General features: G+C 50.3%; 1 protein-coding gene across 1 annotated transcript in view; it reads left to right on the top strand.

Annotated features, from left to right (window-relative positions):
- Positions 1-25731, top strand: part of LOC108573987 (dachshund homolog 2) — a 177281-nt gene that overhangs the window by 68736 nt on the left and 82814 nt on the right. The window contains exons 3-4 of the mRNA XM_017936483.1: positions 10578-10806; positions 12883-12945. Of these exons, the coding sequence (XP_017791972.1) occupies positions 10578-10806; positions 12883-12945 (292 nt within the window). The remainder of the gene's footprint in view (positions 1-10577; positions 10807-12882; positions 12946-25731) is intronic.

The following is a 25731-nucleotide window of genomic DNA, read 5'->3' as shown; positions in this document are numbered from 1 at the left end:
ATCCACTCTCCTCCTGCACAATTGCTAACCTTAAAAATTACCTCGTTCGAGCCTCTCCTTACGCCTTTATCAATTTATTACAAGTTCCCCGGCGAATCTGCCGGTAAGAAACTTGTGCAGCAGCCACGCTTCTCCGGCGAAAGAAAAGAAGGAAAGAAAAAGTGGAGGAAGAATATGTTAAAAACGGAAAGTACGAAGTCTTGACGAAGTAGCGAGAGAGCAGAGGCGAAAGCAACACGTACACGTGAACCACAGGAGAGCGGCGTTGGCTCGCGTAAACGGGATTTTTTTCAATTTGGACCGGTAGGCGAGCGCCACTTGCCATAACGCAATTAATAAACTCAACGAGCGAGATCCGATCCCGATAGCGGCGGCGTAACATCCATTCGGGACGTGGCGGGCACAATGGCCGGCACAATGGACGTGTATACGCGTGGTGCACACCGCGGATCGGCCGATACGCATCTATGTTGTCTCTACAAAATTAAAACCGATGAGAAAAATAAACAGCCTGAGGGGATGGGGTAGAGAAGACCATAGACAGAGAGAGAGAGAGAGAGAGGGGAGAAAAAAAAGAGAAAACTGTGTGTGTGTTGTGAAGGGGTTGCTTAGGTTAGCGACGCGTGCACCAGAGAGAGCACGAGTGAGAAAGAGAGTCGAATCGAGAGTCTGTGTCGGTGTCTGGTGGATGGGAAAGCCACTAGGCTCGCGCCTTTTGGTCTGGTTCGCGGCTTACGGCCCCGATCGTTTTTCGATGAAACTATTCCCGGAGCTGGAACTACTAAGCTAGCCTGCGTAATAAACTAATGACTATCGGCTAACGTCGGAGCCCGTTCGTGTGCGTTCCATGCACGCCCCTCTTCCGCCTCCTCCTCTCTCCCTCCTCCCACTCTGGGCGTAATTATTTAATGCATCGATTACCGAAATAGCATTAATCAAATTGGCCGGCCGCAATTTATATTATATGACCTAATGCACGGCGAAACGTATATTAATGCTCAAACTAAGTAAATTATCCAAGCATCCGCGTTTACGCGCCCAACGATGAATTTCTCTTCTTGTGCCGGGGGGTAGGGGGAGATTGCGAGCAACAGCCGGTGGTCGGGCGTGTTGTGTACAGTCTGCGGAAGAAATATCGCGGGGTCGTTAACTGAGATGGTTTTTAAACAACCTTCGTTCTCGTACAGATGACTTTCATCTCTCGTCTTATCACACTTTTTCAGTTTTTAGGAGAAGGAGAAGAAAGTTTCTTAATTACCGCAAAAATTTGGTCACCTCGATTCACTCACATAAAATAGAAATTTTTCACTTGCGACACGTTTCTCAAGAGGTCGCGATATATCGTAAGTCGGAAGAATGAACATGCCAAGTCTAACTGCCGGCCAACAGCCGCTCTATTTCCTCTCCCGAGAAAGGACAATAGAACAGGTTCATCAGCTCGAAATCGCTCCATTAAACCCGGTACGAATGAGACAAGGGACGCCACGTTCCCATTTCGGAGCGTCGGATCGTGGATAGAAACGCGACGTGTCGCGGTTCGCGAATCGCGTTGCCGCTGGGGGAGGAAGGGAGGCGGCTGTCCGGGCGGATACAAGAGAGGGGCGTCCCCGAGAGTGGGTGGGTGGGTGGTGTCGCGGCTGCAACGACGCTGTATCGGCGAGCGAATGCTCATAAAAGCATTGATTAACTGTTGCCGCTCGTAGGTCAGCCAACGCGGCTGGCTCGTGTACTAATAAAACCTGGTTAATAGGTGGCCTCGACGTTGCTTCGATATCGCAACACGGTTCTCTCTCTCTCTCTCTCTCTCTTCGATAACAACCTTTTTCCCCAGCGACAATTTTCACGCTTTCCATCCGCTCCCTGCCTTTCTCCAACGATCCTCGTTGTTCCACGAAAACTCAGCAGCCTAGCTAGCTATCTAGCTACAGAGGGGAAAACCGCGAATTTGCGGTCGAAAACAGCGAGCTGGATCGCGTGTCCGCGCGAAGTAATTAACGAATCGCGGTAAGGGATGAATCTCCACTTGAAAATCGAGAGAACTGCACGCGTGGTCCCTCTGCAGAGGTTGTGCCTCGTTACGACGAGTTTGGGGGTTAGCGGAGATAGGAAATCGGTAGCGAAGCGACGAGAACCACTGGCTTACGTGGAATTTTCACCCTGCGGTCAGAAATTAGCGAGAGTACGAGGGTGCGAGGGAGGACGAAACCGAAGCCAAAACCGAGTTGCCCCGGAGATTTGACGCGAGAGTGAAATAATCCTCGCGATTAAAGCGATAATAACGTCCGTAGAGATTATCGCAGTGTGTACGGGTTGCCGTGACACAGGGGCAAAAACGACGCGATCGTTTTCACGTTTTCATCGTTTATACGCCGACTTTTACATTCACCTGGAATAATTCACGGTGTTTTCGAGATTACTCTTGGTTAGGTAGAGGCTACGAGCAGAGGCGAAAAACAGAGTGTTCGAAGACAAGGGTAGAGAGAGCGGGAGGATGAGAGGAGCGGGTTCTCGCGGAGAAGGCAACAGAGTAACAAAACTCCGGTGAATTAAACCCGCTGGTTGCGGCGCAACATCGTTCTGCGTGGCACGCCGCCGTAAATCAGCCGGGGCTCGGGGAATTTTCGCGTTTCGCCTGGTTTTTGCCTCGTAACGAAACACTGGCATGCCTCGGCCAAATGAAGACGTTAAGCGGCGACGCGGGAGAAAAAGTAGGCTCGGCTGTCTCTCGCTGCAGGGAGTAGCTGAGCCGTGTTCCCTGTACACGCGTTCAACACGGGGCACCGTGAGTTTCGTTTCCCTTAGCGTCGTCCCGTGGTTCCTTAGCTTAACCTCGGAAATTCACGCGAAAAATACAAGCGACAAAGTTGTACGATCTCCCCCCCCTCTATTTTTCCCTTTCGATACTGTACACGCACTCACTCCCACCCTGTACGATTATACTCGACGATCGAAAACACGGTTATGCTCGTCCAATTGCAATGCGAACGGCTGCTCGTGCATAAAAGATCGCCCCAGAGGCAGCGGGCAAGCTGACGCGCGTCCTACGCGCTGCTCTCGCGAGCCATAAAACGCGGCTCGACGGTCGCTCGCGGGACAACGGTTTTAGTACGATTTAATTGCCACGTTGCACACGTTGTTTCATCGATCGTTTCGTTCCTCTCGTCGAGATTAGGCGTCCAAGTAATATATATATATGTCCGCAGAGTGTCGTGTATGCATCATCTCTCGTTCGATTCGATCCGAGCTTTCGAATTGCCTCGATGAAGAAGATAGATCACGAAGTGTCCCGCTTACAAACACACGAGAGAGAGCCAGAGAGAGGGAGCAGCGTAGGCAGGCTTTTTAGGCGAGTGACGGCAATTTCCTGCGGTTAAAACCGAGGCTAATTGCTTCAAAAATCTGTACTAATTTGCCGGCCATTGCGGCCAGGCGATTCCAGAAGGGGGGCAGAGGGGCTGGTCGGGTAGCTGGCTGGTTGACTGGTGTTCACTCGGCACCGGGCGACGCTGGTAGTCAACAATTTACTCGTTAGCGGCCGGTGAGTGCCGCACCGCTCAATTAACTCGCGAATCAACGAGCGGGCCGCCTTGTCCGCGCGGCGAGCGCGCTCTATTCGCTCGTTCCAGTATTTTTATAATTTCCACCGGGAGTCCTCTACCACGTGACGAACAAACGCGGCCGCGGAACTGCGCACGTGCGTTGCTCCGGGGAAGAAATCAAAACGCACGCACTCGCGCGCCTACACAGACGCGACAGGGGTGTAAAACCGACGGGCGGGGGTGTGGGAGGAATAAAACGCGGAAAAAAGCGCGAGGGAAATGAAAACCGACACCACGAATCGCGGTGGGTTGTTTTCGAACCGGTCCGGAAACCTCTCTCTCTCTCTCTCTGCCCTCGTTCCCGGGCAAATGTCTACTTTGGAGGGCAGCCCGGGACCGGGCCGGTTGCCTCGTTTACAGGGACACATGTCAAAGGTCCTGGTTACTCGTGTACCCACGCAAACGAGCCGCGGTTTTTTGCCGCGTTATTTATTTTCTTTTCATTTCCGATCTTGTCGTTCAGCCTGAAAAGCACTCACGTTCTGTTACAATATACCTCCGATACATGCACACATGCACACGCGCAAACATAAGCGCGCGCTTTAAATCGACACTCGATATTCGTGGCGGCGCGCGGCAGCGTGTAACAACACGCGCAGGCTTACTCGTCGTGCTCTCGTTGGTGGAAAGTTCTCTCGTGAAACGTTTAACGCCGCGTGGCGAAATCGGTTGCACGAAAGAGAGAGAGAGAGAGATTGTAAACTCTGAACTGTATTCGTGGTGAAGTATAGAGATTCGAGCGGAAACGGTTTTCTCGGGGTCGTGCGAAATCGACGTAGCCTAAGGATCGGCGGATAATAAAAATCCCCGGTAGGCATTGTTGCGATAAAGGAAACCGGTATATCGAGCGTCTCCACCTCTCTTTTTCACCAACCACGCACACACTCTCTCTCCTCTGTCCACCCTCTCTCTAGCTTACGCTGCTCTAAAGCTGTCTCTGTTGCTCTTTCCTCGTCACGAATCGCCCGTCCTTTCCGCTACAGGGCAGCCTGTATCCTTGGGCGATGCACAAAAGTGCCCCGTACCGGGCTTCTGGGCCCAGCCAGTCGGAAGATATTAATAACAAAATATGATATAATGGGAGCATCCCCGGCGAAATACAATACAATGTTTATGCAGAGGATTAACCGATGTTACGAGCACGTGAAAAAGTATCGGCGGACTGTTGCAACCGTCTCTCACCGGCGGCACAGGGCCAACGGGGCAGATGTGTAGCGGCGGTGGCCCCGTGAACGCACGCCGGCCCCGATCCTCGCTTTTGATTAGCCCACGGCCAAGATTTACCTTCGAGATTAGCCCGAGCGTCGATTTTTCGACTGCGCCGATCATTGCGAACCTTTCTCCCCTTTTTCCACCCTCGTTTTTCTAAGCGCCACGAGAAACAACCGATAATACTTGTACGACGAACCATAGGATAGTGTTGGAAAAATTTTCCGAGTTTCTCCGAATTATTTGGCGAGTTATTTCTCCGATCCAAGAAAACACGGTCGAGGAGGCTGTAACAAAGTTGCGAAGACTCGGAAGATCTCGAAGCGCAAAAGAGGCGAGGGAGGATGGATCGGCGCGGCGCGGCGCCACTGTTCGTGACCGGGACGAAAGGGATTCCCAAAAAGGCCTGAGAAAGGAGTTCACCGGCGGCGGAATCGGCGCGATAAAACCGAAGGATACCGTGGCAGAGCTGGAGGGAGGGAGGGAGGTGGGGGGAGATGGTTTCGTGCGTATCATCATCATTTCGGAAATAAAATATGCGTCCCTTTCTCTTCGGGTGGAGTTGCGTGCCGGAGTTGCGGTGTGGACGCACGGCGAAATCCGAAATCCACGCCGTAGGCTAACGTCGATCGCGGGTACACGCCTGTTCTCCCGCCGTTCTCCCGAGGAATAGATAATTTCGCGAGAGGGGATGCACAAGACCGATCGTATCTAATTTTATAAATTCGCGGTACCCGAGACCGTGATCCGGAAGAAGCTCGAGGAGAGAGAGAGAGAGGAGAAAATCGCTGTTCTCTCGAATCGAGAAAGGGGATCGAAGCGAGGCACAGGCCCCTGTAGGTGGAATACATCAAAGAGGAGCGAATCTCTCGGTGAAAAAGGAAAACGACGAAGAGCAGAAGGCTGTGTGTTCTGCTGGTTGGAAAAACGACGGATGTGTCGAGGACAAACGACGAAGAGAAGAAGAGGACCTATTGGATGACGTTGCCGAAGGGGCGCACGAGACGAACCAAGAGCCCCGCGCGAAACGAGTAAAAAGATGAACAGAGGCGGTGAGGAGGTAACGGGGACGAAGATGCGAGACAACCGACTACAAACCACGAGGAGTGTAAATAATACTAAGGCTGATTGTGGGCGTGGCTGACAGAACTCTAAAAACCTTCGACTATATATCAAAAGGTTTACTGCCCTCGGATGATGCTCGTATCCGAGGAGACCAGGGAAGAACAAATACTGGACTGCTCTTTCGCGAGGAGACGCGTGGTAGGCAGCAGCCAGTCCAAGTTGCCGAGAGACGAGATGAGAAGGGACCGGGAAGAGAGGGTTTCGGATGTTCGACTCGTGTAGTACTCGTTGTTTCTACACTCTGTAAGAATGATCGGTAGTATGTTACTTTTGCCTCTGTCGCTTCCTCGTACGGTAGGCTACGTCTCAATAATCCAACGTGCACGTTGCCTCTTCTACTCCTTCGTGGCGCTAGGCGATGTTACTCGAAGAAAGATGGAATCAAAGACGAAAGGCACTGGAAATAATTTTCTCGAAATTCGATTGACCACAGAGATTGCACGAAGAAACGACGAACCTGTGCGAAACACTTGACCGTGTCCGCGGCGGAGTCGCGCGAGAGCCAGCGAGAGCTACGTCTCAATACGCGGAGCGATACTATCCCGAGAGCGAGCGATTAAGAAGAATGGGTGTGGTGAAAGAGGAAAGCGAGGAAAGAAGAGCAGCGAAGAGGAGGAAGGAGGAGCGAGGAGGAGGGAGGTGTACATAGGCATGGCATCCACTCTCTCCTCGGTTCTTTTCAGACTGGACGCAGGGAGCTACCTCGATGGCTGCCCGCCTGCCTGTCTGCTTGCCTCTCCTGCCTGTTCGCCTGGCCTGGCCTGCCTGCTAGGCCCTTGCTTCTCTCTCTCGAGAGAGTCTCTCGATTACTTGAAAAACCGGATTCCTCCTGCGCGAAACTGTGTTTCCCGTCTCCTGTTTATGTACCAATACACGTCCTGAAACAATGTTGGATAGGATGCACGTGTACGATGCTCGGCTAACGGCGCGAGAATCGGGAACGGCGAAGGGACGATTTCCGTGGTCTCTGGAAGAAAAGGCACGCGCACACCGCGTCGTGGTAGAAGAAGAAGAAGGAAGAAGGGGTGTCGTGGAAGAAGGTACTTAAAGGGCCACGATGTCATCGTCCGTAGCCGGAGGGTCGGTGTTGGAGGGTTAAATCCAAGGGTTTTCGAGGGAGTCGGTGTCGAGGGTAAACATATACATACCTAAGCGTAAATAACAAGCGTCACCAGAGAACGGTGGTCGAGTGTGGCGTAGGGAGAGGAGGATGGTCGATTTCTTCGTCGTTTGGTAAGAACAATGACGGGAACGTCAGGGAGGCAGAGGTCCCGTGGACAAAGGGCAAATTTTCCGAATAATTTCACGATGCCTCGTCTCGGTGGTCACTCGACCGGAGAGCGAGCGTAAGGGACCGTTTCTTCGTCTTTGAGGCCACCGGGTAGAAAAACGTACAAAGGGAGGAGATAGAGAGGTATACGCCGTTTATCCTCGAGGCAAATTATCGGGGAAATGGGAAAAATTATCATCGTTGCCTGTGAAAATAAGAATGTAAATAAATTTTGAAGGCTGCCGTAGAAAGAAGTAGAATTTAGAACGGGAATGAAACGATAAACATGGAACTGTGTAATTATAAAAGTTCCGGCCGGACTTTGTAAATTTTCGCGAAGATCGGCGAAACAGATCGAGATAGCAGATAGGAGAGAAGGAAATTCAGAGCGTGATCGCGGTGCATAACAAATTCCACCTGTGCAGACGGCTCGCCTTCCATTCATCTGTCCGTCGCGTCGGGCGTCGCGCAGGGAAGAGGGCGCAGAGACGTGACGAGGAGGAGGCCGCGGCTCGGAGAGATACGGGCCACTCATTTAGCCCGGCAATTTATTCTCGCGTTTTGTAATTAACACCAGAAAAGAAGTAGCGCAGTGGTCTCTTCTCCTACGGGCACGAGACGCGCGCGGCTAGAGGCTGCTCCTCCTCCTCCTCCTTCTTCCTTTTCCTTTGCCACAGCAGAAGAGAGAGGGAGAAAGAGTCGGACTGCTGATTTCGCTGCATCTCCACCTCCACCCGAAGGAAACACGCGTATCGTTATTAAGCGGCGAGGGAAGTCAAAGTCCTGAGAGAGCAGTGGATCAACTGTTCGGATGAGAAACCATGCGGATGAAAGGAGCAAAGAGGGAGGATAAGGGGTAACGAGAGAAAAAGTGAGATCCGCAGATATAGAAAGGGGGAGAGAGAGAGAGAGAGAGAAGGGCAAAGTGGAAAAAGAGGGACACGAGTAGCGAAGAGAATATGCGCGGTCAGAAGGGCTCTCTCTGCCGAGAGGACCAAGGCGAAGAGAAGCTGTGCGAAGAGGAAGAAGACACTCTCAGGTTGGCGGAGAAGAAGGGAGAGTAAAAAGGACGAGGGGGAGGAGGAAGGATGATGGAGGCCTCTCCTCCGCATGCCACTGCAGTCAGGTCAGACAGAAAGCGGTCTGTATAATTATGGGTTGTCACCTCATCAGCCACGAGAGGGGCAAGGAGGTGGCGGTATACGTCCGCGCGCGGGACCAGGGGTGGGAAGTTATAGGAGCGCGGTCTTTAGCTCAAATTGTGTTTTATCGTCCCTCGCGTTTCGCTCTATAGCTTGCTCGTCGCGATTCGGCCCCCTCTTTCTTCTTCGTTGCCGTTCTTCAAAATCGTTCGCTCTTCGGAACTGCACGAAGAAGAAGTTTAACGTTTCTAGATCTTTCTAGACCTTCTAGATTTCTATCTTCTACGTTTTTCGTGGTTCGTCGTAGACCTTCTATTTCTGAAACATCTTCGAGATCTCAGGAAGATCTTTCTTGGTATTCCCTAGACCTTCTAGATCGCGAAGATTTCCATTTGCAGAGGATAGATGTGTCCACGCCAGTGGTTTTCGGTGAGCCAGGTCGAAACGTCTTCATCGGTCGCAGCGTTACAACGCGGAGCGTATCACGACCGGCAAATAGCTATTGTCGGGGTTATAAAATTGGGGAACGTGCGTTTTAAGTATCCACGGTGATCGGAACGTGCCACGCTGCTCTCCCTTCGTTCACCACCCTTCGTCCCGCCGCGGCTCTCCCTAACCCTTTTTCTCTCACCGATCGTTTTCTCGCTCTCCTCTGTCCCCCGTCGACCTATCCACCTCTCTCCTTCACTCTCGCTACTCTCTGTGCAACACTGCTCTTTTCTCTCCTCGGTTGGTACACACGTAGCAATCTGCGAAAGGGCACATACACACAGAAGAGGAGGAGGAGGGGGAGAAGGCGGTGGAGGCAGGAAAAAAAAAGAAGGGTACTGCGCGAAAAGGTACTGAGGCTAAGTGGAGAGTTTAGAGGGATTTCATTAAATCATATGGATTGGGGATAATGTATGTTATTGAGCGGAGCGTTCAAATCGCGCTCTATAAGTTGTAATAAGTCCAATTTTAGGGCCGGTCATGGGCCGGGTCCCACAGTGGTTGTCAAACGATTCTGACCGCGATCGAGCCGGCGCTCGCGAACCGGATGGCCAATCGCGGGATCGACAGTCACTGTCTAGCGAACCCGCCACTTACTCGTCAAACGGCCAGCCGGTCCGCCGAAATCACTGCCATTTAGATAATTTGTAATGAATAGGCACCGCTCATTTTCTACCCCTTCCTTCTGCTCCCCTTCCCTCGCCGTCTTTCTGCCTGGCCGCGCCACTCTCTCTTTCGTTGCAACGCGTATACCCCCCATGCCCGTTGCGCCCTTCTTTTCTGCTCTTCTGCCCTACCCCCTCCCACCTTCCCTCACTCCAGCGATCCACCCAATTCACCGGTCTCTCGCAATAGCATCATCTTCGACGTCATCTTTGCACGACTGGAATCTCAAAATGGTACGGGCCCCTCGATAATCGCCGAGCCGTGCCTGCTCGCATGTTCGTACAAAGTTGCCGTTTCGCTCCTCACCTCGTGAGCAACAGTTTTATGCACGGGTACTCTCTGGGTTAGGGTAACAGAATTCGGGATTGGAAGTTTATGCTAATCGCGTCATCAGCTCGTTAATGTGCCTTTTCATGGTGCCGAAGAGTGAACGATACCGTGAAAGACCGTAGAGAGAAGTAGAGAAACTTTTCGTTGTATATGCGTGAGTATATTATTAACGGATAGAAGAGATTTTTCCGATTAAAACGAGTCCAAACACGACGTCATTTGGACAACTTACCAAACTTGCTCCGAAAATCGAAGTACACCCGGTATATTGCTGTTAGCGCAAAGTAATACGAATTAAGTCGTGTTTGGGCTCGTTTTCATCGGGAAAACCTCACCTATCCATCGATAGTGCGCCATTATTCCCAAAATGCAAACGACGAAGGATTAGCCGGTGTTACACTAACACAGCGACTATTGTGCCAAGGTGAGAAGTTTGTCCATAGCGGGATACAATGTCGTCCAAGTCCCCCTAACCGAGATCGTGACGCGTGCTCGCTGACGAAGATATATGGTTGGTTTGGAAACCTCGAAACACGGAATCCCGTCCAGCCGAATCCTCCCGCAAATATACACGTGGTATTTGCGGGGATATCACCGGACATCCCTCCCTAATACCTCGTTGTCAGTTGTCGTGCCGCGGTATACGAATCCAATCCGAATTCGCGATCTTTGGAATCACTTTCTCACTTAACCACAACACACAGCGGGTCGACGAAGCTAAAGTAGATCGTTCGATTCTGTTTTCAGACGTGCCGAGGATGGAGAAGTCGCCGCTGCTCGCGAACGGCTACAACCACCCGCCCACGCACCTGAGTCACATGCAGTTCATGCAACTAGGTGGACACCCTGGCGCAGGACACACCGCGATCCTGTCGCCGGCCAGTCTGCCGCATCACCTGCAGGCGCAGGCTCAGGCGCGCGCCGAGCAGGGCCTCAAAGTGAACCCGAACATGTCCAACATGGAGGCACTAGCGAGGTAAGCTTTCGACAATTGATTCTTCTACTTTTCGTGGTCCAATTGGGGGACTACTGCGAACCACAGCGAATCATCTAGCCGCAGGAGTCGTAATTTAGTGAAAGAGTAGGTAGATTGCGAGGTGAAAGGTGTAGATTCGTTTTGGGAGGTTCGATTCAAGTTGGTTTGGAGTCGCGGCGTTCGTCTTGTCCCGGGGTAGTTGTAACGAAGGGCCGGCGAGGCCAAAAGAATACAACTTTAAGAGGATTTGAAGAGACGGCGAAGCCGTGGAAATCCGAGGGGTCTCGACACTGCTTGATCTTTCCTTGCCCCTTCCTCCTCGTGCCCGTGGCGTACTCCATTCGAAGTCCGTTTCCTTGGGTGCGTCGCGTTCCTTCTAGGTCGTTTACTCGGCTCGTGTTACAAGCGCGACCTCAACCGAGTCACCCCTCTTCTGCTTCTTCTTCCGCGTGCTGTGACTTGACCCCGTCGTCGACCTGTCTGTCGTCCACTTTTTATCGAAAATTTCAACCTGGACTGGTGCTGCTGCGAGGACTGATCGAAAAATCTGACCAAATAGATCTCTCTGTGTGTGTGTTTTTTTTAACGCAAAGTGTAGACAAACTTTCCAGGGAACTGTTCGAATTTAGTTCTGGTTGTGTGTTTCGTTCGAGGGCACTTTTACCTCGTTTTAAACCGACGGAGGGAACAGGTTGAATGAAACTAGTAAATCCTCGAGGCGTTGCGGTCTCGGGACGTATATCGCGGATTACGCGCGCCCGTTTAGCCGTTCGAATAGGGAGAAACGAAGGCGGACGCGAGTCTATCGAAGGATCCCAGTTTCAGAGGGAGGGTAGTCTCCGGGCTAATCCTGGCATTTGTTAACGCGTTTCTAATAGATGCTGTCGGTGGTGCGCCCCGTTCTGGAACTCCTCGCAGCCACGGGGACATTAGACTCGCCTTAATTTTCGATTACATCCGCCAGCCGTAATTAGCCTCGTCCTATTCACCATTAGCCCGTTTCAGCCTCTTCTTCGTTTTGCGTCCCCCTTTCGAATTCTTGGAGATTTTAGATCGTCCAGCTTCGCCAATTCGTACTCTCAATTAGACGCGTGATTCGACGATGCTTCGACAATGATCAACGTGAAAAAGACAAGAGTATTTTGCGCCGAGTAAAATGCAAGGATGGAAAGTGAAAGAGGCATCTGCGTAGGAGAAGAGAAGTAAAGGAGCAGCGACGTCGATTCGTCTTGAGCAGAAAGGGCCAGCGTCGGTTAGAACAGAGAGCGTGTCCTTCCGAGGCTACGTGTATAATGACGCGACGAAGGCGGCGCCGCACGTTTCGCATTATGATTTCAGCGCTTTGCTTTTAATTAAAATGCAAATCTATCGTGGCAGAGGAGCGAGAGAGATCGGGAGGTAAGACGGATTACGTCTGGGGGCGGCACGACAAACACCGGAATATGATTAATTCAACGCAACCCCATCCCGGTGTACCGCGTCGTTGCCCTCTATCGCCACCCTCTAATTCAGCCCCGAGCCGTTGCTCCTTGCGTCGCGTCGTGGCGACCTACTCGACCGGTTCCCACCGCTTCTGGTCCGCCTTCGTTCCGCGACCGGAACTTTCTTCCGCCCCGAACGTCCACGCTACGTTACTCTCTCACTCTCCCCCCTTACCCTTTGAATCATTATTCGATCTTTCTCCGTGACTTTTTTTCGATTTCCACCGTGTTTTTTTTCTCTCTCTCTCTCTCTTCCTTTGACCCGTGTCGAGTAAATTAGCCAAAGCTGAGGGTCCCAGTCGACGTCTTTTTTAATCAGCCACAACTTCAAAGCAGCAACGTTCAGTTTCAGAGAAGATCGAATCAAAGGACAAACGAAAGACGAGACGGAACGAGGAGGACTCTTAATCAACTCCGCGGATCCACTTTCGTTCTCGAGGATGTCCCGTGGCAGGCTTATAATTAACCGATTCGCTTATCAACCTTTTCCTCCGTTCAACCCTGAATACCTCTTCGCTCTCTCGAGGTCGTGTCTCTTCTCTACGTCTCCGTCTCACCGTGCTTTCTCAAGTGCCGCATTTTTTATGATCCACAGGTCCGGGACGGTTTGGGAAAACTGCCGAGCCGCTTACGAGGACATTGTCAAACATCTCGAAAGGTAGGACAACTCTCTCTACTTAAACGAAATCCACGACGAAAACGAAACAAAAGTTACCAACGCACTAGAGAAAATTAGCCCGAAGCGTTAGGTAGTTCGGACAGATATCCATGTCTCGATACCTGTCGGATGAGAAAAATCAGCCACGGAACGCGGCCGGTGGGCTCGTGGAACCGTTCTGCGTCCGATAAATCAGCATTAACCGTTCCGCGTCGAGTTTCCGGCCGCGCGACAGGTTGAGTCCACGCGTGACGCCGTAATGCCCGCATGATTTGTACGGTGCGCGAGCCGCGTCCCACCCTTTCTCCCCCCCTACCTACCTACCTACCCCGCCGAACCCCCTCGGAACCCCGACGTCCTCAAATCCATCCAGCCGGCATAGCCGGGCTCGTCCCGTCACCGATACGAGGACACCAACGTCGACCACCGGCCGACCAACCCTCTGGTACCCGGTGTGCCCCTTTCACCCCCGCGCCAGGCCGCGCCACAGCGCGCCATCAGCCACCGTCATCCGCCACCGAGGTTTCCCCGTGATCCTAACCACTTGTCACTTCACGGCACGCAGATCATCGTCGCGACGTGCCCGTCCATCATTCGGGGATTAAATCATTCGACTGGCTCTGCGAAATACCCCCACTCCAACCCTCGCAACCATGGAATAGCCCGTTCCTTTTTGCCACGGAGAGGAGATTTTCTACCGTGCAACTGGAATTGGAAAGTCTACGGTGATTTTGGAGGTTTCGCCAAGTTTTTCGGAATTTAGGGTGGTTTTAGTGTTCTGCTTGTGTGAATTACGGGAGAAATTTGGAACACCCTGTGTAGTAGTGCTGCGCGTTTTTGTAGGAATTGGGAATTTTAAGGATTGTGAGGAGAAGTGACCTTGACCGAGACTAATATATTCGGGCCACGTTTCGACCAAACGAAAGGACAAAATCTGTGAAATTTGAAAAAATCGCTCGACTCTACCACGGTTTCCTCTCGCGAAAATTCATTACTCGTTCGCAGTGACACAATTACTTACTCCGCCTTCGCCTCGTGAATCCCGAACGGCAACGACGCGCGTATAAAGGGCTGATCGAGGCGTTAACACGTGGGTCGAAAATCGACACTTGACCGTCCCGAAACGTAATTTCCAATTCAAAGGCAATGACCATTGGCTCGCTCCTCTCCGCGGCTCCCCTCTGGCGCACGCGTCACCCCTGTCTCTCCCTCGCCACGCTCGTCTCGTTCTATTTGCTTTAGAGCCCGGCACTCTCTCTACCGGTCGAGTCGACTTCGTCAACCGGACAAACGCGTATTGTGATTTCAGCCTTTGACTGCTAGCCGTTCGATGGATATCGCACGAGGGGGTGGTGGCAAATGGTCGCGGCAGACCCGCGCGGAGAGCGATACAGAGGGTGGAATTGGCGCGGACGGAGGCTGGAAGGGACGGACGAGCGAGCAACGTGAATATTCATGCCGAGAACCCTAGACGAATTCGGACTTGTTGCGACTGACACTGATGTAAACCTTTGTTTATCCCGCGTGCAACGTAGCCCTTCGACCGTATCCCTTCCAAACCGTCTCTCGCTCCTCTCCTCGCTGTACACCAAGGTCTGAGTATTTAACTGCGAGTTAAATTCTGATTAATCGTCGGCAACGGGGTTATTAATTGTTTGTCCTTTTGATTTTACAAGCTCACGGAGCTCACGCCCCGTCTCGTTCACCCCCTCGCTTTCGTCCCTTGTATCGAATCTCTGCCGAGTTTCTCTCTTTCTGTCTGGCTTCGAGAGCCCACCATTTCCCCGGTTCTAATCCCGATGATTTGTTGCCGGTAATCCCGCAGTACAGTCCCCCGTGACATCGGGAACCCGAATTCCGCCGCGAAAGTCGCCCGGATCGTTTGTCTTTCCGCGGGTTTGGTTAATTAAATCTCATAAGCCAGAGAAGTCGTGATCCTCGAAAAACCTGCTTCCCCTTTTTCCCTCTCTTTTCCCAGTTTCAACTTTACCGAAAAAACTTCACAGTCCGGAGTGAAACACGCGCGATACACCGAGTAGCCGGTGAAAAGAGTGTCGAGAGGGTGAGAACGGAACAGAATCGCGGAAACACGCGAAACGACGGATCCATTCTCGCTTAGTTTCGGCCGGTGAGCTAAGTAATATTAATGGTTGGCGAACCGATGGCAGAAGGCGCGCGCCAGCGCGCTAGTATCAATGCGCTAATGTCGGCTTCCTGCCTTTAAAACTACCCCGTCATTCCAGGATAATTCGCGCGCGCATTGTCGTTCGCCATCCAGCCACGCAGGTTTTGCCAGCTTTCACACCCACCCCTCTTCCTTATCGTCCCTGTGTTACCTCGCAAAATTCTCTACAGCCTCCTTTCTCTCCTCGTTTCGGCGAATTCGCCAGCCTCCGTGGCACCGCCGCCCCCCGCCTTCGCGAGACGTCATTAATTACAACAACGAGGACGACAACGTCGACGAGCTTCTATCGTCGGGGACATCTGCTGGAAAATAATATTCATAAAGTTGAGCCCCGCGCGCCGTTACGAGCGTCGTTTTCGATCCATCTTCGCGCGTACAACATCCCCCAAACCCCCGTCTCGAAGCTCACGCAGCTACGTACGCTCGATTTTCCTCACCTTTTCGAGGCCTTTCAAGAAGGATGGAATCGTTTCTCTCTCTCTCTCTCTCTCTCTTTGGTTTTGTATTAAAGTTTGAGAAATATTGAAAAAAGCGTGAAGATTTTTACGCGAAGGAGATATGCGTTTTAATTATCGCGGTGCAGCCGTGTCGTTTTCAAGAATGAACTGATTTGCAAGAGAGGCTTAGCACTGATAGACGGAAAAAAGAGCGGAGTCATGTTCCTGTCGTTCTGCTCAGGGCAGAAATAAAATTCAAGAATTACTGCTAAGTCTATGCATATAAGACGTGGGATTATCTTCAGCCACGATCAAGATATCATGTAGCAAGTGAAAAAAGGGGAGTAAAAACTAGCGGAATCCGCTTTCGTCGTGCAATTTATTGTGATAATTTCTCAACGAATGAACACCATCGGTACGGTTCAACTTTGAAATTCGTACGAAGGTGTCGTGCAGGTTATTGTTAAAAAAAAAAAGGAACTAAGTATAGAATAAAATATCCGTTCTACGAATACCCCTATCGACGTACCGACTTCTCAGCTTTAAAGATAAAAAGAATCTCCTCCCTGCGCATGGTTGCACGGCGACGATCCACCCCTCGATCGCAATCCGTGTCAACGCAGAAAAAGGGGGCAAAATGCGAGGATTAAAAAGAACGGCGAAGAACTGCGGAGGCGAGGCACGGCGCGGCGCGGCGCCTCTCGACGCATTGGACCGTTTCGCGACGCGACGAAACGGTTAATTCGATTCGACGATCGCGAGCGGCGATAGCGAGCGTGTCGAGAGCCGACAACTATCAGGCGGCGCGCTAATTGCGTTCAAACGAACTGTCAGCGCGTCGACACGCAGGCTTAGATGCGCGCGAGTGAGCGCGCGCGTGCAAATACGCGCATTATGATTAATACCGTCACACGGTGCCCCGGGCGTCGGCTTGTCAGCGGCCAGCAATCAGGGGATACGCTAATTACGCTCTCACTCGTCCCTCCAACGTCTTTTTCCACTCCCTATCTCTCTCTCTCTCTCTCTTTGTCTCTCTTTATCTACGGATTCGTCGGAACGAAAAAACAGCAAGATGAGAAATTAATAATAGTTGCTCCGACTGTCGATTGCTCTTGGCATTAGTCACGCTTTTTTCTTCCTTTTGCCTTGGATTATTCTCTTCTGGTATGGTATCGAACGTGATCGTTAAATCGATCCTCTCGCCGAAAGATTCGACGGATCATCTCCGCGGGCGATCTCTCTCGTAATAGCGCTCACGTGATTTCAGGATTGAACGCGGGTGGGGAGAGAAGAAATGGGATAAATTGGTTAGTTCTCCTTTTCTTTTTTCTAGCCGTGAAGATACTCGCGTGATAATTGTGCGAGCTTAAAGGACGAACGGTCTAGACGAAAATTGTCGATGGAATGTGACAGAGGGACGGATAAATGGGTCTATTCGTTCCTCGAATTGCTGCCCGCTCGTGCCAAACGTCCTGACCCGAAAACAGACCCTACTAATGACCCTCTTGCGAAACGATACGGCCGCGATCGGAGGCCGGGCCCCGATCTGACGGCCTAACAAATTGCTCCCTGCCTTTCTCGTATCGATACGGACGAATCGTTCTTTTAACTCCGGTGTAACGATAGATGTGGTATGGTACGTAGTGATAGATCGTGTTTGTTTTATCGAGTGGCCAGGTGTAACAGCCTTTACTTAGTAAATGTAGTTTTGGTATAGTCGGTGGAAGGAATATGAGAAATAGGAGAAATATAGGATAAGGACTCGAAATCTCAGTTGAAGCTGCACGAAGTATAGCTCTGATTCAGTCTTAACTCTTTGCACTCTGAATTTCTTTTCGTTTCCTTTCCAATAACTCCGCGTTATTTTAAGTGTTTTATTTAAAATGTAAACAACTGCTTCGTTGCACGTATACGGCACATTTCTGTAACGATCGGACTTATTTGTTACAAAAATGTGTCATATAGGTATAAAAAAAATATTGCGAAATATAATACACATATTTAAACTGGCAATTGAAAAATGTCGTTACGACCCCGCTATATTTCTTCCTCCGACTATACCTTTTTAATCTACACCTTGAAAAGTCTTCAAAAAAATCTGAAAAAATTCACACAGCTTCCTCGAACATTCTAAACAACATTCCACTACTCAAGAGCGTTTTCTAGAAGACTGAACGAAACTCTGTTAATTATCAATTATCGAGAAGCTAATATGAAAACTGATTCGACTTGTTACCTTATTACACTCGAAATTGAAGGACACGACATAAATACGACTCTCGGTCTCGTTAAACATCTTCCTCGTCTCTCGTTGAAGAGAGAGAGGCTCCATCGAATAAAGAACGACAGCACCGGAGACCTCGTAAACTTTCCTCCTCGTAAACCTCGTGCAGGCGAGCACGAGTCTCCGTGACACAACAGGGTGCCATCTTCGACCCGGGGAAAAAGAGTCGTCACCTCTGAGACATTTTATTTATTAACCCAACGACGAATTACTTATCGTTCCTCTCCCCTCGCGCGTTCTATACTCGAACGGTGCAAACTTGATTCCATCGAGACTCGTGATAATGATCGTTCGAAGGATAATTAACGACACGCCATTAACGACTCCAACCACGCTCTTTATTCTCGCCTGGAAATTTTCGCCACGCTTCTCTGCTATCGCGACGACGGTCGTCGTATTTTTAGAACCCAGCCGCTATACTCCTGATGGTTTCCGGGTCATTTACGCCGGCCCAGGATTATTTCGATAGCTCGTCGTCGTCTTCGTCGTCGTCGTAGTCGGGTCTTGGAAGATAACGAGGAGGAAAGAGCGGCAGCAACGTCGGGTAGGCGTGTAGCACGTTGCTTCGACGAACGCGTTATTAGAACGCGACGTCGTCGAACGGTAACGAGCATGGCCGAGTAAACTTTGGTCGACGAAACGCGTTGATTAATTAAAAACATAATTAGTCGGCGGCGACGTCCGTTGGTTCCACCCACTGTCCACTAATGTACCGTGAAATTGTCAACCGCCGTGTGTACGTGTGTGTGTGCGTGTGTGCGCGCGCGCGTGTGTGTGTTTCTCTTACGCTTCCTTCGTTTCCCGGACGAACGTCGCTCGTTCGATTTTTCCTCTCCTTTTTTTTCTTTCCACAGACACGCGATCTCGTTAAAACTTATTTCCTCGAGTCTTTGCTTATGTGCACGAACGAACGATCTTCGTGGGAGTATCGAACGTCGTGGCTAACGAGCTTCGCGGACCTTCCTTCGTCTAATTTGTCTCTTCGAACTGCGGAATGCATCGAGTCACCTCGTTAAGTTGCATTTCTTTCCCTGTTGTTTTTCTTTGCAATCTCGCGAGAAGAATAGTGTTGCAACGACAGATCGATTATTTATCCGACGTGCGGAGAAGTTGGTTGTTTTTATCGTAGATTAAAGGGACAGGTGTAGGATGAATTTCGAGGTGTGTTGTTAGAACTGTAAGGTAGTCGGCTGGAATTGTAAGGAAGCGGGAAGGGAGGATGAACGGAAGGCGGTGTGTTAATCCAAGGGAATACCGATTCTAATGGTAAAATATCTTTCCCGCCGCGTTCGCCTCCCTTCTTTGTCCTTATTTCCGCGCGTTTCCCGTGTACCTACGCGACGGCCAAGATATATTGTTATTAAATGGTCTCCCTTCGGCGGTGCGCGCACACGCCAGTATATTACGTAGCGGGGCTTCTCTGTCTCCCTTGCACACGCACGCACGGCGAACCGGCCGCACGCAGTGCCTAACTCTGCTCTCTGCCTTCTTCTCTTATTTACGAGTAACCGCCATGCGATATCATTCGGCGGACGTTAACCGAATTGGCGCGAAATTTCACGTGGGGGAAATTAGAAGAGGTGTGCAGTTGAAAGAATTGGAAGAAATCTGAGGAGAATTTGATAGGAAGGGAGGGAGAGAGGCGAGATTTCACGTGGAAAAAAAGGAAAGAGGCACATAGTTAACAAAAAAAAAAAAAAAATGGAAGAAATCAGAGGAGAATGGGTGGGACGGGATAGGAAGAGGGAGGAGAGAAGATGGTGGGGTGGTTAATTGAAAAGCAGCGGAAGGGTGTCATTAAATAAACCGCGGACGAACGTTCCTGCGGTTCCGCGGCGCTACCGTTTCGCAGGCCAGGTTTCGCCGGCACTTTTGGTAATGAACTAATATTTGCAGTGTCCGTCCGTGGTTTCCACGCGTATCCGCGTATCCACGGCTTACCTTTTGCTGCCCCCCGATGCTGCGCGTCGAAGGGTGCGTTCGCTCGCCCCAGCCAGGTCAGCCTTCGACAAATACGCGACCCTTGCGGCTACGAGAGCGTGTAGCCGGGCTTTAAATGTCGGGGAAACGATCGAAAATTCAATCATCCCGCGGCAAATAATCCGTATTTATTTGGAGAAAATTATTGGACGAAAGTTGCCGTGGAGATTCGAGGGGGGATGCTCGCGTTCGATCGCCTCGCGTCGGGAGCAAAAGGGCTGAAGTAAGTGACTTACACGAACGATACCGCGACAAATCTACCCGGTGACTCGATAATATCGAAGCGGAACGACGTGAAAATTAGGCGCTGAAACGTCGATGACAAACGACGCGGATAAAAATGGCCACTCTTTGGAGGGTAATCGTTTCCCAATTGAAATCCAATAGCAAACGACATCGAACGGTCCTGGCCTGTCTGTTCCTCGTCGCGCCCCTCCAGAATCGCCGTCCCGTGTCCCCCGTTGATTCCTCCATTGATCATCCCCGGCTAAAGTGTTTCTGACGCGAATTATGCGGAAGGAGGTGGAAAAAAAGTATCTCCGCTCGACGGTGGTCTGATACTCGGTGATGTGGTTACTCGTGGAATTTTCAAGAATTTAAATAATATCCTTTTATATTATCTCGAGGCTGCGCTGAAAGTAGCAGGCGGGTCCAGGGTCGTAGGTTGGCTCGGTGGCTATCATAAATCCAGCTGGTCGCGCGGCTGCCACAGCGTAGAGAGAGAAAATCTACAATTCTAAAGCTTTCCATAAAACACTCGACAAAACGCTTCGCCCGCGGTTTTCGAGTGGCTACCGGCGGAGGCCCTCTCCATCGCTTGCTGCCCTCTCACCACTTTTCCCGCGTCTTCTCCGACGCCCCTCTGCCCGCCGCGAATCTGTTGAAATATGTAAAACCGTGTAACCTCTTCAATTTACATAGCAACGCTCGCCTCGTGTGCTCTCTCTTCCTCTTCCTCCCTTCGGATCCCCTCTCTACGGATGAAAAGTGGCCGATCTCCACTCCTCTTATTAATTGATCGTCCGAAATCCGCCGATCCACTTTCACCCCTCGCGATACACCCTTCCTGCGCTTGGACTCTACTACACCGTAACCCTTTCGCTCTTCGCAACTCCTGGCTTTTCGATATTTCACCGTCGCGTGTAGAACAGAGAGGAGCGATTTGTTTGTTCAGCCTGCGTCACTGTCAACTGTTCTAATTAACATCTCTGCTACACACGTTCTCCAATAGAAAATTCTTCTTCTAAAATCATCCCGATGGAACTGTACACACACGACCCACCGTGATTTTCAATTCGAAAACAGTATTCCGTCTACGAAAAATACAGAACGTGTTAACACTTTGCCGGCCGCTGTCACGCTGGCGTGACTTTTTCTCGGTTATCGGCCGCTGTCACATACGCGTGATTTCGGTTCAGCGCGGCTACGATGTTTCCACTATGCTTCTGTTCTAACTGTCCCGATTGTCTTTTCTTGACATTCTGTTTGTTCTGTTAGTCTCAGATAGTCTTTCGCAGCCTTCGGATCTTGATAGCTTAGATTCACTGTTATAAAATACCCTTCAAAATGTCACGCAATGAAGAAATATATGCCGATGAGTTATCAGACGTGTACGATGATACTGATAGCAAAATAGTGCGAGCGATATCGTTGTGAGAAGATTTATAAATAACGGAAGACCAATAATCAGTGACTCCGTTAGTGACGAAGAGAGTTCTTTACCAAATGATTGGTCAGAAATTGATTTTGAACCTGACCTCCATAGGTGTCTGGAAGAGTCTAGATTGCAAACACCGTGCCCACAAGACATAACGTCAAGTGTGGAATTGTTTCTCGATGACGATTTATTTATTTCAGTGCCTTTTTTAATAATAACCATACCGCATGTACAAAGGATAGCGAAAAATATCACCGTCGGCGAGCAGTAGAACCCGCGCGAAACTCGCCGGCGGCAACGTAAATTCCATGCGACAAATCAGCGGCCGGCAAAGTGTTAAAAACGGAGAAAAAACGGGGGGAAGTGGAAAGAAAAGGAAACGTTGTCTCACGTGATAGACGTCCATCATCGTGCGATAGGAAAGCTCGCGACACGTGAATACACGCGTTGATACAACGATCATTTTTCCCTCTGGCCGTCGACGGTAATTGCAGTCGCCTCGCTTTCCTTCTCCTTCCTTCTTCTCTCTCTCTCTCTCGAGTCTGCATAGCCGTGTGGCATTCTCTGTTGGCGTGATCCAGGGCGACGGCACGCCGTTGCCACTGGTATTTCGAAACTCGCTGAACAAACAAGCGGCGATAAAAGTACCGCGGTATATAGTACATCTGGAAGTAGGGACCATCAGTCACGGCGCATCTGCGAACCACTTTCCTTCCCGCCCCCTCCGCCTCCTCCTCCACCTCTTGCGCCTGCTTCTCTCACGCGCGCCAGCCCCTCCGGGAGTGCAGCGGGTGTCCCGAACTTCTCCTATCCACCCACCCAGCAGCGCCGCTAAAAACCATTTGTCATCGGCCGCGTAAATATGTTCTCGAGCGAAACGTGCGTTCGACTTTTTTCCTTTCTTCCTCTTTTTTTTCTTCTCTCTTGGCTGAACGAACGGTGTTGCGCTCTGCCGCCGGGATACGCTGAATGGAAATTCGAAGCTGATTCTGTGGATCTTGTGTTTACGTATTTCCGGGGTAGGATTTCGTCGAACGAGGCGGATTGTGGGGTTGGCGCGACAGCGTTCTTGGGATGTTTGAGAGATTTTTCTTATTCTTTGTCAAGAGCGTGTAGTCTTTACTCGGTGGGTAGTGCGCTCTGTGTGTCGCATGTGGTGCGTCGGTGGCAGTGGACGGGTTGAGTAAGGCGAGTGAAGGAATCGAGAGAAATTTCAGAGCGACAGAAAGAAGAATCGCTTGAACTTTCCCAGAGTAAAAGAATCCCACGAATTTTCATTCAAGCAAGTACACTATCTTCCACAAACCCTCCCAAAATTTCGCCACGAAACCTAATATCCCCTGAAACCGAAATATTTTCAAAAATCCATCTCTCCAGACCATCCACCTCCACCTATCCCTCCAAATCCCTCCCCCGCGTGGCATTCCGAATAAATCGCGTTCCGCTGAAAAGTAAGCGGCGCGATGCGACGGGTGTTGGTGAAATTAAGGAAGAGACCGCGATCGTTGTGTAACGTCGTTTCGAAGGGAAAGAAGAACGAAAGTAGAAGAAGGAAGTCAGAGGGGGTAGCAGCTGCGACATCGCGAAATTACGAGGTGCGGCGTAGGAAGTAGTCGCTCCTTAGAGGAACCGTTGACAAATGACGGAGGCAACTTTTATTATTTTAGATGTCGGCCCATCAGACTACCGCATCCTCCTCCGTTACGACTTGGCGAGAACCGACCAGAAAGTGTGTGAGAGAGAGAGATGTGTTTTACATACATTTCTTCACCACGCTACAAACCACCCACCCCTTGACAAATGGCCCGGGGTTTTATTAGAGCAACTTTTTAAGCTACTCCCCCGGCGAAGACGCGTCAGCGTGTAGCCTGCCGTCGAAATAAAGATAAACTCCGCTCGACGCAGCCTTCTCTGCTACTCCACCACCACGGTGATCCCGTGCTTGCTTATTTACTTGTTTCCAACGATAAACGGGACAAGCAATTTTGGTACAATGCCAGAGAACTATTACCGAGGGTGATTCGAGTGTGAACGGCTTGCGAAAACATACGCGGGATTACGCGCCTTTACTTCGGTCTTATTAATCGTGACATGCTATTCCTCACGATGTATAAATTACCCGGGACGCACGAAATTTTGGGATAAACAGATATTTTGCGTTATGCGGTCACCTTAGATGATTCTGTTATTAGTGGACCGATGGAAATTTTTTCATACGTCGCATGATATGATTCAAAGCAGGCATGGGCAATCTTTCCTGGTTCGGGGGCCAAATTGTCATTCTGTCTCCGAGTCAAGGGACCAAATGAATTAAAACTAGTTGCTACTTCGTATTTCATTTATTTAGAATATAACGCTTTGGTATAAAGCTCTAGACAAATTTTATAATACAGTTTAGCGTGAAATAGGCTAGGGCCGGGAGTTGCCCGTGTGTGATTTAAAGAGACCTTTAAAATAATCACAGCAGATTCTTTATCAGTCCATCTCGTTTTTTGAAATTTTTAAGGTTATCTGTTGGGTTTAGGCAATAAATTAAAAGGTGGCATTTCAATTATGAACAATTCTTCGCAACGATAAGAGCTCGACGAGACGCGAAAGAAAGAAAAACCGTATCAGCGTCCACTCGTACTAAACAGATGGTTACTGTCATTCTTCTATGTACGTTTATATTAACCTGTCCTCAGTACCGCTACACACACGCACTCATTTCTCCCAATAATCCAACATCATCTATAGTTTCTTTTATGTACAACCGTACAGTCTTTTTTGGCTACGAGTCAGACATCAGGAGCAATGCAACGATTATATTTTCGATTTCTCCGGCTATACGCAGCCACTTGGACCGAGAAATAAAGAATCCTCCCTTCCACCTAAAACGACATAATTAATCTCGGAGGGAGGAGAGAAAAAAGGCAATATTAGACAATGTAACGTTTACGTTATCCACTTTTCGGTTAAACTTTAATTAAAAGGGAGCGTGTAGAGAGAGCGGCACAACTCGAAAGGCAGAGATAAACCGTGACAAGAATGGAGGCTGTGTAGGTGACGCGAAACGACGTTCCCCAGGGTTCTTTATGCGAGTCCGCCTTAATCCTTCGTTGGAGAACGTGGACGCGTCTTAAAAGTGAAATAATAAATAAAATAATACGCGGAGTGTCGGCCAGCGCTACCCGGCAATAATTTCCGTGAACGAATGCGCCAGACGACTTTTATGAAACGTGCCGATGCCCCCCGTCTAACAGCCCTTTTACGCGGGCTGGAAAATAAAATCCTTAACCCTTTCACGGGAGAGAAACAGGGGGCGCGCGAGAGGCGGCGAAACGGAGGCGGCGGGATAAAACCTTAAATACGACCGCTGAACACCGGGGGCCGACAATAAAATTTCTCGTAAACCATTCTCTCCAATAATAATGCACCTGCTTGACCGTTTTACTCGCCGCGACGGCCACAGGCCTTCGTTTCGCCGCGATTTCCTCCCGCGATCCTCCTCGAATTTTCCGCAAAATTCCCGCAATTTGACATTCACCTGAACGCTTTGGTGATTTTTTAGCAACGAACAGGGTGAGTCGAATTTTGAAAGGTGAAAGAGCGGATACAGAAGGAAAATCTGGGGAAAATTCACGATAGAAAACGACGTTCGCGCGTTGAAAGAATGATCGAGCACCCGGTGGCGGGATAAGCAGCCCGGTTCCTCCGGTTTATTTTCCGGGTAACCCTTCACATTGCGCTAATGTATTTCTTTGAAACCGCTATTCACCGCGTCGACGTTTCAATCCGGTCCATTCAGCGTCCTCCAGCCGTTTCCCGGGCTGGAACACTCGGCCGATCGATCTAACCACCGCCGTCTATCGTGAATTTTCACACGACTTAATCCTCCTTCACCCCTCTATCCCCTTCTTCACAGTGACTCGTGCTTTCTACTCGCTGCTCTTTTCCCTTCGATCTCGGCTATCTCCTTATTCGACGTGGTTCCTCTTCCGAACGAAGCGTGTCGTTGATTCAGGTAACTTGGAAATTTCGCGAAAACTGTAGAACGCGTCAACGCTGTTTTCTTCCGTCGAACGTCCTTAAAATTCGTCGTCGGCACACGTTCTTCGGTGAAGGAAAGGAACGAGGAGACATGTGACGCGGCAACGACAAGGGGTTAGCGTATGCCAGCTCGATTCGACGGCTAGCAGGTCGCCGACAAAGGCACCGATCGGGGCTGAACCCCGTTTGAACCCCCAGGATCGCTAAATATTTC

This window comes from Habropoda laboriosa, unplaced genomic scaffold (genome assembly GCF_001263275.1).
Source record: "Habropoda laboriosa isolate 0110345459 unplaced genomic scaffold, ASM126327v1 scaffold197, whole genome shotgun sequence".
Lineage (NCBI taxonomy): Eukaryota > Metazoa > Arthropoda > Insecta > Hymenoptera > Apidae > Habropoda > Habropoda laboriosa.
The sequence above is the reverse complement of the archived record's forward strand: the minus strand, read 5'-3'. Positions and strand labels throughout refer to the sequence as shown.